Here is a 15,707-nt window from a genome sequence, read left to right as displayed (position 1 = left end):
CCTCCGCCTCCTGGGCTCAAGTGATCCTCCCACCTTAGCCTCCCAAGTAGCTGAGACTACAGGCGTGCACCACTACACCCGGCTAATTTTTGTATTTTTAGTAGAGACAGGGTTTCACCATGTTGGCCAGACCGATCTCCAGCTCCTGACCTCAAGTGATGCACCCACCTCGGCCTCCCAAAGTGCTGGGATTTCAGGCGTGAGCCACTGTGCCCAGCCAGTATAATATTTTAAAAGTTATTTTTAGTGTGTATAGCTGCAAAGGGAATTTTGAATAGGAGATACCTTCACTGAAATGTGCTATTTAACAATCAAAATTAATCAAAAGTCATTGAGAAAGTGTTGAATACTGGTAAAAAGGAAAGACCTTAGACACATTAAATTTAACAGAGTTTAATTGAGCAAAGAACGATTCACAACTCGGACAGCCTTCAGAGGCAGAACAAGTTCAGAGAACTCTGGCCTGCAATGTGGTCAAGCAGCATTTATGGACAGAAAACAGAAGCGTGGTAAAGAGACAGCTCTTTTGGTTACAGCTTGGCATTTGCTTTATTAGAACATGAGTTGAATGTTGGCTGCCTAAAGCTCGGTTGCTATGATTGATTGAGACTTAGCTATTTATTACATAAGTATACTGTACACCCAATTTAGGCTTTCAGTTAGTTTACCAACTAAGTTAGGTTGCTCTTTGTTATGTAAGGACTCAAGTACATAGCTATCCTTAGGTCAAGTTTAATTTAACACTATTCACCAATTTTGTTTTCAAGTCATCAAGAAGATTCATGAAAAGTAATGAATGGTCTCTCTGACCTACAGGAATATATATGAAATAATGTTTTTGTTTTATTTTTGAGACAGGCTCTCATTCTGTCACCCAGGCTAGAGTGCAGTGGCATAATCATAGCTCACTGCAGCTTCATGCTCCTGGGCTCAAGCGATCCTCCACCTCAGCCTCACAAGTGCCACTACTACGGTCTGTGCCATCGCAACCAGCTAATTTTTTTTTGTAGAGATGAGGTCTCATTATGTTGCCCAGGCTGGTCTTGAATTTTTGATCTCAAGTGATCCTCCTGCCTCCCAGAGTGTTGGGATTATAGGCATGAACCACTGTACCTGACCTATTTTTCTTTCTTAAGGTACTGAGAGGCAGTAGTACATCTAATGGTTAATAATATAATAATATAAGCATAATATGGCACATATAGCACTGTGGAGATTAAATTAGGTGATAACAATGTATCTGAAAGTACTCAGTGAATATTATCATCATTATTAATGAATGTCACAATGTTTAATATAAACAAGAAGTACCATAGAAGTGAAGAGAAATGTGACACAGAGCACACAAACACCTTAAAGAATGAGTACTGTTGGCAACTGAGCAGCATTTCTCAGAATTTGTTTTGCAGTAAAGAGTGAAAAAGGCTGGGTGCGGTGGCCCACGCCTGTAATACCAGCACTTTCGGAGGCCAAGGCAGGTGGATCGCTTGAGCCCCAGGAGTTTGAGACCAGCCTGGGCAACTTGGTGAAACTCTGTCTCTACCAAAAAAAAAAAAAAAAAAAAGCCAGGCCTGGTAGTTGTGTGCCTGTGGTCCCAGGTACTTGGGAAGCTGAGGTGGGAGGATTGCTTAAGCTCGGGAGGTTGAGACTGCAGTAAGCCATGATTGCACCACTGTGCTCCAGCCTGTCTCAAAAAAGAAAAGAGAGAGAAACAATTCCTGACTAGTCAAGTTTGGAAAGTAAATTCCTTTACCTTCTACTTTTGACAGTGTATAATAATATCTGAGAATTTCTGTAATAAAATAATTTTACTTTGGGACTTCAAAGCTTTTAATAATGTGATTTACTACATAGTTTAGAAAAACTCTTCCTCTATAAAGCACCTCAAAATGCAAACATCCTTTTAAACACAAAGTTGTATTTTCAAGAATGTAAGAGAAATGCCCCTTCTCCAAAAACAGAGCCACTCTAGAAACCACCATTGTCTTCAAGTTCGCTGTCCTGTATGTGTGCGTGTATGTGTGTAGCTGTTTTACTTAATTATTTACTTTTGACTAATATAAAGATACTTGGCGTAACTATATTAATTTCAGACAAAGCAAACTTGAGAAGAAGGAGAATTATCAGGGATAAAGACAGGCATTACATAATGATAAATGGGTCTGTTCTCCAAGAAGACGAAATCGTCTGCGAGGTAACAACCAATAGCAATGTAAGGAGTAACAGACAAATTCATTACTATAGTTGGATGCCTCAACACCTCTCAGTAATACATAGTGTGGCAGACAGAAAATCAGTTAGGCTATAGCTGAATAGCACCATTTATCAACTGGATTTAATTGATATATATAGACTGCTTTATCCAACAACAGCAAAAAACACATTCTTCTCAAAGTCATATGGAACCTACACCAAGATGAACCACATTCTGGGACATAAAACACATCTTAACTTGTATTCTCAGACCATGGTGGAATTAGGTTAGAGATCACTAACAATTATCTATACAACTTGTGTTGTATAGTTAGAAAGATACTTGGAAAATCTGAAAATACTTGGGAATTAAAAAAAACACTTCTGAATAACACGAGTTGAAGTCTCAAGATAAAGTAAAAATATTTTGAACTAAAGGAAAATGAAAAGCGGCAAAAGCAATGCTTAGAGTTTGATTTATATTGAATCATATAGTAGAAAAAAGATTAAAAAATCAGTGATTAAGCTTCTACTTTAGGGAACTAGAGATAGAAGAGCAATATAAACCTAAAGCAAGCAGGATAAAATAAATAATAAAAATTATTAGAAATCAGTGAAATAGAAAACAGGAAAATAATTACAAAAGTAATGAAAGAAAAACTGTTTCTTTTAAAAGGTCAGTGAAAGTGACAGATCTCTAGCCAAGGTAACCAAGAACAAAAGAGAGAAGACACAAATTACTAATGTCAAGAATGAAAGGAGTAGTTTTTTCCCCCAGATTTCATTGTGATAAAGTATTCATAACAAAATTTACAGTTTTAACCATTTTAAGTTTATAACTAAGTATATTCATATTGTTGTACAACCATCATCACCATCATCTCTAGAATTTTTTCATCTTTCCAGGCAAACTCTGTGGCCATTAGTCAATAACTCCCTATTTCCTCTTCCCATGGCAACCACCATTTTACTTACTTTCTCTGTGGATTTGACTATCTCATAAAAGTGGAATCACAATATTTGTCATTTTATGGCTGGTGTTTTTCACTTTGTGTAATGTCCTCGAGGTTTGTTCATGTCGTGGTATGTCAGAATTTCCTTCCCTTTTTTTTTTTTTTTTTTTTTTGAGATGGAGTCTTGCTCTGTTGCCAGGCTGGAGTGCAGTGGTGTGATCTTGGCGCACTGCAACCTCCGCCTCCCGGGTTCAAGCGATTCTCTTGCCTCAGCCTCCCAAGTAGTTGGGATTACAGTCGCTCGCCACCATGCCCAGCTAATTTTTTTATTTTTAATATACACAGTGTTTTGCCATGTTGGCCAAGCTAGTCTCGAACTCCTGACCTCAGGCGATCCACCCACCTCGGCCTCCCAAAGTGCTGGGATTACAGGTGTGAGCCATCACACCCAGCTCTCCTTCCTTTTTAAGGCTGAATAATAGTTCATTGTATAGAAATAGCACATTTTTTTATCCATTAATCCATTGATGTACGCTTGGTTGTTTATCCCTTTTGGCTATTGTGAATAATGCTGCTATGAACATGGGTATATAAATGTCTAAGTCCTTGTTTCGGTTCTTTGGATAAATACCCAGAAGTGGAATTGCTGGATCTTATAATTCTGTGTTAAATTTTTTGAGGAACTGCCATACTGTTTTCCATAGCAGCTGTGCCATTTATATTTCCATTAACAATATCAACACTTGTTATTTTCCTTTTTGATAATAGCCATCAAAATGTGTGTGAAATGATACCTCATTGTGATTTTGATTTGCATTTTATTTAATTTTAATTTAATTTATTTTTTTTTTGAGACAGAGTTTTGCTCTTGTCGCCCAGTCGGGAGTATGATGGCACTGTCTCAGCTCACTGCAACCTCCGCCTCCTGGTTTCAAGTGATTCTTCTGCCTCAGTCTCCTGAGTAGCTGAGATTATAGGCATCTGCCACCACACTCAGCGAATTTTTGTATTTTTAGTAGAGAGAGGGTTTCTCCATGTTGACCAGGCTGGTCTCGAACTCCTGACCTCAGGTGATCCACATGCTTTTTCCTCCCGAAGTGCTGGGTTTACAGGCATGAGCTACTGTGCCTGGCTGATTTGCATTTTATTAATGATTAGTGATGTTAGCTGGGCACAGTGGCTCGTGCCTATAGTACCAGCTATCCAGGAGGCTGAGGCAGGAGGATTGCTTGAGGCCAGGAGTTCAAGACCAGCCTAGGCAATATAGCAAGACCTCATCTCTTAAAAAAATTAGTAATGTTGAACATATTTTCATAAGCCCCTGTGCTTATTGGCCATTTACATATCTTCTTTGGGGAAATGTTTGTTCAAATCCTTTGCTTATCTTTTAATCAGATTATTTGTTTTTTGTGTGTGTTATTTGTAGAATTATTTTGAGGAATAATTTATATATTCTAGATATTAAACCCATATAGCTATATGATTTGCAAATATTTGCTTTCATTTTTGTGGGTTATTTTTACTCTGTTGATGCACACACATTTTTAATTTTGATGGAGTTCAATTTATCTTTTTTTTCCTTTTGTTGCCTGTGCTTTTTGTGTCAGTCTAAGGAATCATTGCCAAATCATTGTCATGAAGTTTTTCGCTTATGTTTTCTTCTAAGTTTTATAGTTTTAGTTCTATTATTTAGGTCTTCAATCCATTGTCATTTAAGAGGTCTTTTAAATGAGCTGAATCTTTGATTTCTTATCTCGAAAATGGAGAGATTACCTACTTTATAGAGTTATGAATCAGCACTAAAATGAGTTAATATTAAATGATGTGAAAAGTTCTCAAAAAATAAAATAGAGTTGTCGAATCAGCCTTTATATTATGAGGCAAGCTAACCCCACATTGACAAAGAATAACCCCATCAGCCCAGTTTTCTGAATTGTACCAGTTGTTTTTTCTTTTTTAAATAAAATAAAAAGAAGTTACTGTCTTTTTGAAGGCTTTTTTCGATAATAGGATTTGTTATATAATAATATTCTGACTATCCTTTTGGAATCTCCAGCCTTTAGGAATTAGTCTGATTCAAGAAATCTCAAGAATAAAGGTCATTGTGGTAGGAATAGGAATATTTTGCAGCTCCTATTTCTTTATCTCTCAGATACTCCTCAGCTTACTATAATCTGGTTTCTGCCTTCTCTTGGTGAAATGGAGTCACTGAAGTCATTAGTGACTACATCCATTGCCAACCTTTGGTCTTGCTCGTTGTTGATAGTGGTTAAGAGCAAGGAATCTCCCACCAGATTGCGTGTGTTTGACTCTTATTAGCTTTGTGACCTTATGTAAATGGTATAGCATTTTTGTGTCATCATTTCTTCACTTGTAAAATGTGGAAAATAGTAATACCTACTTTATAGCATTTTAATGATAAATAGATTTAATACATATAAAGTGTTAGAACAGTACCTGGCTCGATTTAAATGCTGAAAAAGTGTTTGCTGATATATTCCCCTCCTCTTTGAAACTTTGTTTCCAAACCTCTGTGGTACCATACAGTGGGAGTTGCATGGAATGTGGAGTTGAGGTAGCGCAGAAGGCTGGTCAAAATTTCACATCAGAGTCCCTAAAAACTGTACCATGTGGAAACTGTTATACTGGCTTTCAGCACTAAGTCTAAGACTGCCATACAATTAACAAAGATACTAAAGGGAGTGACAGGGATCTATTTTAGATACTTTTCCATATGACTATAAGAAATACAGGAATAATGACAGGATAAGGGACTATCTTTAATTATAGCAGTTTCCATGCTTTGCATAGTGACTCACACAGAATACTCAGTAAATATTAGTTGATTTTATACATACATGTACACAGACACACACATATACACATATGTATATCTGATACAGTGAAAGTGAGCCCAATAAAAAATAAAACCAAAATCTTGACCTGTGTGTTTTTGGTCCACTCATCTCAAGGAAGGAATATGAGATGTCTGGTTGGCAGTCCCTCATAATGGCCAGCTTTGTGAGAATCAAAGAGTGTAAGAAAATTGTCAAGAGACAAGAAACCAGAAAAGAAAAGAAAAAGCAGAGAGAAAAATGAGTGTAACACAGATTAGAGGGGTGGGAATAAACAGCAGGTACTTTGGAGAAGCTCGTAAGAGACGGAAAATAAAGCAGTTTTGCATTGTGGTGTGGTGGTGGAAAAGTCTCTTAGTCCTCAATAGCCCTTGAAAGTGTTTGAACTTCTGTGTTAAAAGCTACTTGTTTCTGCTTCCTGTACTTTTTGAAGGAAGATTATAAAATGATAATAGTGAACTGTTTATATAAGCAAGCTGTATGTACACTAATGTTAACTATATTTTAAAATCATCTCATGCATTCATTTCAGTAAACAGATATGAAAAAGTGTTAGGAAATATTCCCTGGCTCTAAGGAAGGTTAAAAAGATAGAACTGCAAAATGATTGATTTTCTTTGTGACATCTGTATATAGCTGAAGTCCTGACGTTATGAAATGTGTACTGCCATACTGCACTTTTTTTTTTTTTTTTAATGTAACTTGACCTTTGACATTTAAAGATCTGTTGGGTTTTTGACTCTCAGTGATGGCACAGGTACCCACCATACTCATAGTTCCTCTTTAGCCACAATAGTACCCTTTACCCAGAGGGGAATATTAAACTCTAGAAATGTGATGCAGTTTCACAGTATGATTCAGGAGGTAATTAACCATAGCCATGGCCTTTTCTCCCTCATGATTTTTGATCTAAAATCAGAATCTTTAAAAATAGAGAAGTTTTAGGGAAGTTAAGAGCATCCTTTTAATAAAATATAAGGTGATATAATCATGTCTGTTTCTCATGGGAGATTGTATTCAAATATTGTAATAGTATATAATGCTTTTAGTACACTTAAAAATTGAGATATAATTTATATACCATAAAGTTTGCCCCTTTTAAAGTGTAAAATTCAGTGGCATTTATTATATTCACAAGGTTGTGCAACCATCACTGCTGACCAATCCCAGAATATTTACATCGCCTCATAAAGAAATCCTGTACCCATTAGTAGTCATTTCCCATCCCCTTTCCCAGGCCCTGAAAATTACTAATCTACTTCTGGATTTGCCTATTCTGGAAATTTTACGTAAATGGAATCATACAATATGTGGCCTTTTGTGTGTGATTTCTAAACCTTTTTAATGATGGTTTTTGCATTTTCAAAGTGTGTTCACTTTTTTTTTTTTTTTTTGAGACAGAGTTTTGCTTTTGTTGTTCAGGTTGGAGTGCAGTGCGTAATCTTGGCGCACTGCAGCCTCTGCCTTCTGGGTTCAAGCGATTCTCCTGCTTCAGAGTCCCGAGTAGCTGGGATTACAGGTGCCCACCACCATGCCCAGCTGATTTTTGTATTTTTAGTAGACACGGGGTTTTGCCATGTTGGCCAAGCTGGTCTCGAACTCCTGACCTCAGGTGATCTGCCCGCCTCGGCCTCCCAAAGTGTTGGGATTACAGGCATGAGCCTCTGTGCCCAGTCAGTATGTTCACTTTTTAAAATAAATGCATAACACCTCTATGAGATAGACAGGAACTTTGTGACATAGTTGTATTGTCAGATTTATTTATATTTATTTATGTGACCTCAATTTACCCTAGGTTGAGGAAAAGAGATACAAAGGTGGCAAGGCGGAAGTTTGGAAAAGTAAAATTAAAGGAAAAGTAGTACATGATGATATATGAAAAATAATTTAGCCCTGTGGGATTTCTAGATTCTATGAATATTAAACTTGATTAAATTGCAACTGCAATTAAATACTCTAACCGTATTTAAGAACTTAAAATTTGAAGTTGAGTCTTCAGTAGTTATAGGCCGAATTCCATTTCAGTGAGGTCGAAAGCATGGCAGAATTGTGCTCTTGATTATTCCAAACTCTTTAAATCTAAGCCTGTTGCTACCATGTGCAGAAGGGGTATGATATAAATTTCTTTTAATGAAGCAATTAATAGGTGTCTTTTGCTTTTGGAGTAATTAACTTACCGAGTAGGGGAGTTTAATATAATGAAAATGTAAAGCATTAATTCTTGAAAATTGTAAGTATATTTGAAATTAATGTATTAGTAAAGTGTACCATTTTTCTATTAAGTTTATACATTAGGTTTTCTTCCATTTTTCTGTAAATTTTATACATTAGGTTTTCTCTTTTTAATATATTAGAACGTGCTTTGGGAATGCAAATTTGTGCCGTTTTTGCAATTGAGTTTGTAGTTGTTATCCTAAGATCAATAGGATAACAAATCACACAGTAGGCTATCTTGGTGCCTACTATGGCTTCTGCCATTTCCTGGCACAAATAACGTTTTGGCTAAATTATTATTTGGTTCCTATATGGCTTTTTGCCTTGATGAGCTGTGCCCATCTATGAGTTGACAGGAAGGACTTCTTTTGCCTGGAAGCAGGCATAAATGATTGCCTCATGCTTCTCTTTCTTAGGTCTCTTATGCCATTCAACTTTTCTTTCTTGGGATTCTTCTCTCAATGGTAACAGCCCACTGGTCCTTTCTATAATATCATTTGTAAAGGAAGTAAGTTCTAAAAGGGGAAAATTATTGGCAAATGAAAAGGAAATGAGAGGTATCTTGAGTTTAATAAAACTCTTGCCCCTATTCAGTACTTGTAATGGAATCTTTGTCCTTTTAGATGCCCTGTCCTCAGGTTAAGTGGCTTAGCTATGTCCTTAGAATTGCTTTTCCATTTTATCCTTTCCGTACTTGGAATTTTTCTGCTAAATTGAAGTGGAGGAAGTGGAGACAGAGAAAGAGCCATGTATATATTGAGGGGAGGAGGAAATGCTTGGGTAACCAATGAGGAGAGTGGTACCTACTACCAGGAGTCTGGACAGGATTTTTTTGTGTGTGTACATGTGTTCGTATGGATTGCCATATATAAACCAGTATTAGCTTTGAACAGTATGTACATTTTCTTTTTCAGCTGAATTTGTTGTATACATATCTGCTTAGGAGGTTGGCATGGTTTATGACAAATATATGAGCATATGTATAATTCATTGAGTCTTAGAGAGGAATCTTAAAGGCTTTTTTCTTCCTGGTTAGCCACCTAAAACAGAAACTTACCATTAAGCAACTCTTGACATTTTGGCTTTTACAATTGCCACATTAATGTAGCTATTGATAGGGAATGTACTACTCTTTCTAGGCATCCCATTCTATTTCTCAATAAACCAACTATTAGAAATTCTACCTTGAGCCCCTCTCATTCTATTAACCCAGCCATTTAGCATAATTTTGTTCCTGTGGTACTAGTCCCTCTTCTATAACAACACTCTTTAGTGGTTTGAAGAGAGATCGATCAAGAGCCTCATTACATTTTATTTATGCTAAATACACCCAGTTTTTATTGAATTGTTAGTCATGTTACAGGATTTCCATGATCATCTAAGGGACATATTTTAATTCCTTGACTTGCATGTGTTTTTGACTAAAACCCCAAGAAAGAATACATTTTACATCCTGACTCAGTACACCCATATACATACATACATGAGGGTATATTTTTAAAATAAGAATTTCGTTAGACAACATATCTTTAATTTGATATTTTTGCTGTTTTTCATTTTTAAAACACGCTGGTTGATTTTTGTCACTTCTTGATGGATCTCAGTTTGGAACACAGTTCTGATTTGTTCATGCTGCAGAACTGAAATAAACAGTTTGCAAAAGCTGGATATTAGGGGTTGTTACTAAAATAGGTTTTACCTTTAATTCCTCAAAGAGAGTATTCTGATGATGGTTATTAAGTAAATCCTGACAGAATTCTTAAGTTCTAGGTAATGAATACAGTGAAACTAAAGTATACGCAACTTTTATTTTTGTCTTTAGGTGGCGACAGACAAGGTTGCAGAAAAGCTGAGCTCTACTCTCTCATGGGTGAAGAACACAGTATCGCATACAGTCAGTCAGATGGCCAGTCAGGTGGCGAGTCCATCTGCTTCATTACATACCACATCCTCATCTACCACACTATCAACACCAGCCCTTTCACCATCTTCCCCATCACAGTTGAGTCCAGACGACTTAGAACTCCTGGCTAAACTGGAAGAACAGAATAGGTGAGTGAGGTTGCTTGGCTTTTTTCTCTCCAATTATCATACAAATCCAGCCATTCATATTTACTTACATTAAGATTTTTTTTTTTCTATTTTTTGGCTTCTTATTTATCAAAGTTGCTTACAGAAGTGTTCGTCTTTTTTGGGGGGAGACTGGTCTTAAAAGAGACTAAAATTTTCTTCTGGCTCAAATAGCTTTATAGGTTTGTTTTCTTAATATAGCAAATTCCCTGAATCCTTCTTGAATTTTATCAGTTTTTTAAAAAGTAAATGAAACTATCACTTTTTAATTTTCAACTCTCTGAACAGTCTCCTTTGGTAAATCGTAAAATAATTTAATCTAGTATAGATAACTGTTTTGTGGTTTAGAGTGGAAAATCTTTTCATAAATTATTCATAGAAAGCAAAATATCCTTTTCTCCTAATGGGTATTAAATAGGATAGTTTTCTGCTCTGCTAGGAATGCATATTGACTCTGTGTGTTTCCTTACCATGTTGTTGTCAGAAGCTCTTTAGGGCATCATCTCTTTTATGTATTTATTTATATATATAAATATATATTATATTATAATAGATTATATTATAATATATTATGCAATATTTTATATTATACATATATATTGTAAATATATAGTATATATTATAAACACTATAATATATAATATATATACATTATATACATATGGAAGAGCACCCTTTTGTGCTCAGTCAAGCTATATGATGCTGGTGGCTTAAAATCATAACAAAAATAACTTTTAATAGGTTTTTTGATGTATCATTGGTATAATAAACTATGCGCACTTAAACTGTACAATTTGATACATCCTGACATATGTATACACCTGTGAAATTGTCACCAAAATCAAGAAAATGAACATCTCCATTATCCCTCCACTATCCACAGGCAGCCGCTGTAGTTTGCATTTTCTAGAATTTTGTAGAAATGGAATCATACAGTATGTAGTTTTTTTGGTGTGGATTATTTCACTCAGCATAATTTTGAAAGTCATGCTGTAGCACATATCAATAGTTGATTCCTTTTTATAGTATTCCATCATGTGGAAATATCATAGGTTGTTCTCTCACCTGTTGCTATTAAATGCCATAAACATTTGTGTATAAGCCTTTGCATGGATGTATGCTTTCATTTCTCTTGGAATGGAATTACCGGATCATATGGTAGGTATATGTTTAACTGCCAAACTGTTTTTCAAAGGGCCTGTACTTTTTGATATCCCACCGGCGTATGAAATTTCCAGTTCTTCTGCATCCTTGCCAACACTTGGTATGATCAGTCTTTTTAGTTTAAGCCATTGTATTAGGTATTAGTAGCTCTGGTTTTAATTTGCATTTTTCTGTTGGTTTTGAGCATCTTTTTATGTGCTTGTCATCTGTATATATTCTTTGATTTTTAAAAAAATGTGATTATTTGCTTTCTTATTACTATGTTTTGAAAGTTCTTTATATGTTTGAGGTAAAAGTCTTATATCAAGCACATGACTTTCAAATTCTTCCCCTAGCTGGCAGTTTACCATTCTGTTAAAAGCGTCTTTCAAAAAGCAGAAGTTTTATCTTATTTTATTTATTTTTGAGCATTTTAAGTTTACTCCTTTAAGTAAATCTAAAGCCACTATACATGTCCATGACAATTAGAATAGAAAAGAGACAGTGGACAAATAGAAATAGTTTCTATTCTACTTCTGGTGGTATTTTTCTGGGTATCAATAGAAAACATCAGTCAAGAGCATTTATCTCAATTTGTTGGTAAAATGTAGTTACTTTTGGCAAGTGTTTTGCTTTGGTATTTATACACAGACTGTAATGAGGTTGAGCTATCCCAACTTTCTTCTCATTTGTAACACATTCGTACAAACCAAAAAGATGAATCCTACTGGAAGTGGGTCTTTATCAGAAATATGCCCCAACGCAGTTAAGTGATACCAAGAAAATCATTTTCCTGTCCTAGGCCTAACATTATTTATACAAAAATTAGGAGATTGAATGACTATTATCTGTAAGTTCCTACAATTCATGTATACACATCAATTTATACATCATGATGTAGGTAGACAGTGAGACTGTACTTTCTGGCCCCCATGATGCTAGGCGTGGCCATATAACTTGCTTAAAGCAAATATGGTACATGTGTCTTGTAAGAGAAAACTGAAGTTTCTTTCATCTCTTTCTTCCTCTGCCGAAAGAATGACAGTCTCCCAAAAGGGACTTTCCTTCACCTTTGGTCCTGGAGTGAAGATGACTTGGAGCAGTGCTACAGCCAGTAAACAGCTGGCAATACTCACCAGGAAATGCACCTTTGTTGTTGTTAACTGCAGCATAACCTAATGAAAGCTAATTAATTATAAGAATTTGCTAATAATTGAGGATCAGTATATAGTTAAAACACAAACACCCAAATTTAATAGAAAGGTGATAATGTAGGCTGGGCGCTGTGGCTCACACCTGTAAATCCCAGTACTTTGGTAGGCTGAGTGGGTGGATTGCCCAGTCTCAGGAGTTCAAGACCACCCTGGGCAATATGGTGAAACTTCGTCTTTACTAAAAAAAAAAAAAAAAAAAAAAAAATTAGCTGGGCGTGGTGGCACGTGCCTGTAGTCCCAGCTACTCGGGAGGCTGAGACAGGAAATTGCTTGAGCCTGGGAGGTGGAGGTTGCAGTGAGCTGAGATCGTGCCAGCGCACTCCAGCTTGGGCTATGGAGTAAGACTCCATCTCATTTAAAAAAAAAAAAAAAGAAGGATGATAATGTGAAATATGACATCAGTGGAAATAAGTTAAAAAGCAACTTTAAAGAATTAAAAAAAATTGTATTGGTAGTAAAAGAAATTGATTTAAACATGTATGTAGAATTTTCTTTGTGATTTCTGGCCTGAATCCTTGAATGACTATTCCAAGTAAGAGTCAACATTTTTACAAAATTGTCATTCATCATTAAGATATTCCAAGATTATATTTCCACTATTTTATAAAGGACAGTCCAATTTAGCAATCTAGGTTTCCAAAGTAAGATCCAAGGATAAGGCTTCTCCTGAAGTAATGCGACACAACCTTAATTTCTTAGCTGTTAATTTTTTTTTCTTTTTTTTAAAATAAAATAGAGATGAGGTCTCACTGTGTTGCCCAGGCTGGTGTCAAACTCCTGGGCTCAAGTGATCCTCCTGCCTCGGCCTCCCAACATGTCAGGATTACAGGTGTGAGCCAGTGTGCCTGGCCTGTTAGTGTCATTTTTTTTTTTTTTGAGATGGAGTCTCGCACTGTCTCCCGGGCTGAAGTGCAATGGCGCTGTCCCTGCTCCCTGCAACCTCTGCCTCCTGGGTTCAAGCAGTTCTCCTCCCTCAGCCTCCCAAGCAGCTAGGATTACAAGTGCCCGCCACCACACCTAGCTAATTTTTTGTGTTTTTAGTAGAGACGGGGTTTCACTATGTTGGCCAGGCTGCTCTCAAACTCCTGACCTTGTGATCCGCCCTCCTCGGCCTCCCAAAGTGCTGGGATTACAAACGTGAGCCACCGTGCCCAGCCTATTGTCATCTTTAAGACTGGCCAGAGAAGCAGCAAAGTCTGTGACCTTTTTGATGCTTCATCCATGGAAAAGAACATTGGTTTACCCTTTCTTTGCTCCCCTTAGGTAAGAAAACTTGAAAGCAAATACTTTCTGCCTGTGGCAGTGATTTATCCCCATCATTGTATATCCTTAATTTCATCAGTGCAATTCCTTTGCAGCTGTTTCACTATTTTTTGTCACCTTTCCCTTGTTTACTTGCTGTCTCTCCTGTTTTGGAATCAATGTGTTTAACAAGTTTCTGAGTGGCAGCCGTGTAAGGCTTTGGGATTTCCAGTTTTTCACACTTGTGATCTGACTGATGATGGTGTCTCAGGCAAAAATTATTCTCACAGTAAGGACGTATAACTGCCACAAGTTCTCTTTCAACACGGCCCTTGAATGAGCATGGGTAAAATTTATGTCTTCAGTCTCTCATTGATTATAGTCATCTCAGGACAACCACGAGACTGCCAGCTTTTGTGTTCAAGGCAAAGTATTCCTGAGTATCACACACAAATGAAAGAAAATCTGGCAGTGCTGCCCAGTGTTCAACTGTGCCATCTCTCTCGTGCCACTAAAGAGCAGAAATTTTAAATTTTGATTAAGTCACAATTTCAAATTGTTCTTTTATGGATTGTGCCTATAATCCTAGCTACTCAGGAGGCTGAGGGAGGAAAATTACTTCAACTCAGGAGGCACAGGTCACAGTGAGCAGAGATCACGCCACTGTACTCCAGCCTGGGTGAGAGTGAGGCCCCGTTTCAAAAAAACAAAAAAAGTCATAGGATTATGTCTGTCTTAATGCTAGCACTATACTGCCTTGATTATTGTAGGCTTATACTGAGTCTTGAAATCAGATAGTGTTAGGCCTCCAACATTGTTCTTTTTTTTGGCCTATTTTTGGTCCTTGGCATTCCCAAATGAATTTTACAATCAAGTTGTTAATTTCTTATGGAATTTAAGAATGCCTGCTGGAATTTTGGTTGGGATTTGCATTAAATCCCTAACAGTATTGCCTTCCTCCCCATGAACACAATGTATTTCTCAATTATTATTTGTCAATGGTATTTTTTTTGTAAACTTCATTTTTAATTGTTCATCGCTAGCATATAGAAATACAATTGTCAACACCTTCTGTGTTAAAAAGAAAATACAGTTGTATTTATTTTTTTGTTTTTTTTTTGAAATGGGGCCTCACTCTCTCACCCAGGCTGGAGTGTAGTGGCGTGATCTCTGATCACTGTGACCTCTGCCTCCTGAGTTGAAATAATTCTCCTCCCGCAGCCTCCTGAGTAGCTAGGATTATAGGCATGTGCCACTATGACGGCTAATTTTTGTATTTTTAGTAGAGATGGGATTTCACCCTGTTGGCCAGGCTGGTCTCGAACTCTTGACCTCAAGTGATTTGCCTATCTCGGCCTCCCAAAGTGCTAGGATTACAGGCGTGAGCCACTGCGCCTGGCTCTACAATTGTTTTTCTTATATTGATTCATGTATCCTGCAGCTTTGCTAAACTCAGTTATTGTTGTGGTGTTTTTTGTTTTTTTTTTTTGGTTTTTGTCTAGATTCCATTAGATTTTCTCTACAGATGAGCCTATCATCTGTGAATAAGAGCACTTTTGCTTCTTTCCAATCTGGATGCCTTTTATCTATTTTCTTGACTATTGCTACTTATTGGAACCTCCAGTATAAATTTGAATGGAAGTGGTGAACAGACATACTTGCTCTTTTTCTGATCTTAAGAAGAAAGTGTTAAGCTTAAGCTTGATGTTAACTGTGTTTTTTTGGATATGCCCTTTGTCGGATTGAGGAAGTTCCTTTTTTTTTTTTTTTTTTTTACTAAGTAGACAGCGTCTTGCTCTCTCACCCAGGCTGGCATGCAGTGG

At 36.7% G+C, this 15,707-nt stretch overlaps 1 protein-coding gene and 1 pseudogene across 1 annotated transcript in view; one reads left to right on the top strand and one right to left on the bottom strand.

Annotated features, from left to right (window-relative positions):
* The window catches only part of LOC105532132 (ecotropic viral integration site 5 protein homolog), a gene marked incomplete at its 3' end in the record, with an annotated part of 264,948 nt that overhangs the window by 77,595 nt on the left and 171,646 nt on the right, over positions 1-15,707 (top strand). Inside the window, exon 2 of the mRNA XM_011970220.1 lies at positions 10,038-10,267. Coding sequence (XP_011825610.1) covers positions 10,038-10,267 — 230 coding nt within the window. The remainder of the gene's footprint in view (positions 1-10,037; positions 10,268-15,707) is intronic.
* The window catches only part of LOC105532131, a 19,103-nt pseudogene continuing 16,561 nt past the window's right edge, over positions 13,166-15,707 (bottom strand).

The sequence above is a fragment of the Mandrillus leucophaeus genome, unplaced genomic scaffold (genome assembly GCF_000951045.1).
Source record: "Mandrillus leucophaeus isolate KB7577 unplaced genomic scaffold, Mleu.le_1.0 Scaffold933, whole genome shotgun sequence".
NCBI lineage: Eukaryota > Metazoa > Chordata > Mammalia > Primates > Cercopithecidae > Mandrillus > Mandrillus leucophaeus.
This window is presented reverse-complemented; position numbering and strand designations above follow the sequence as displayed.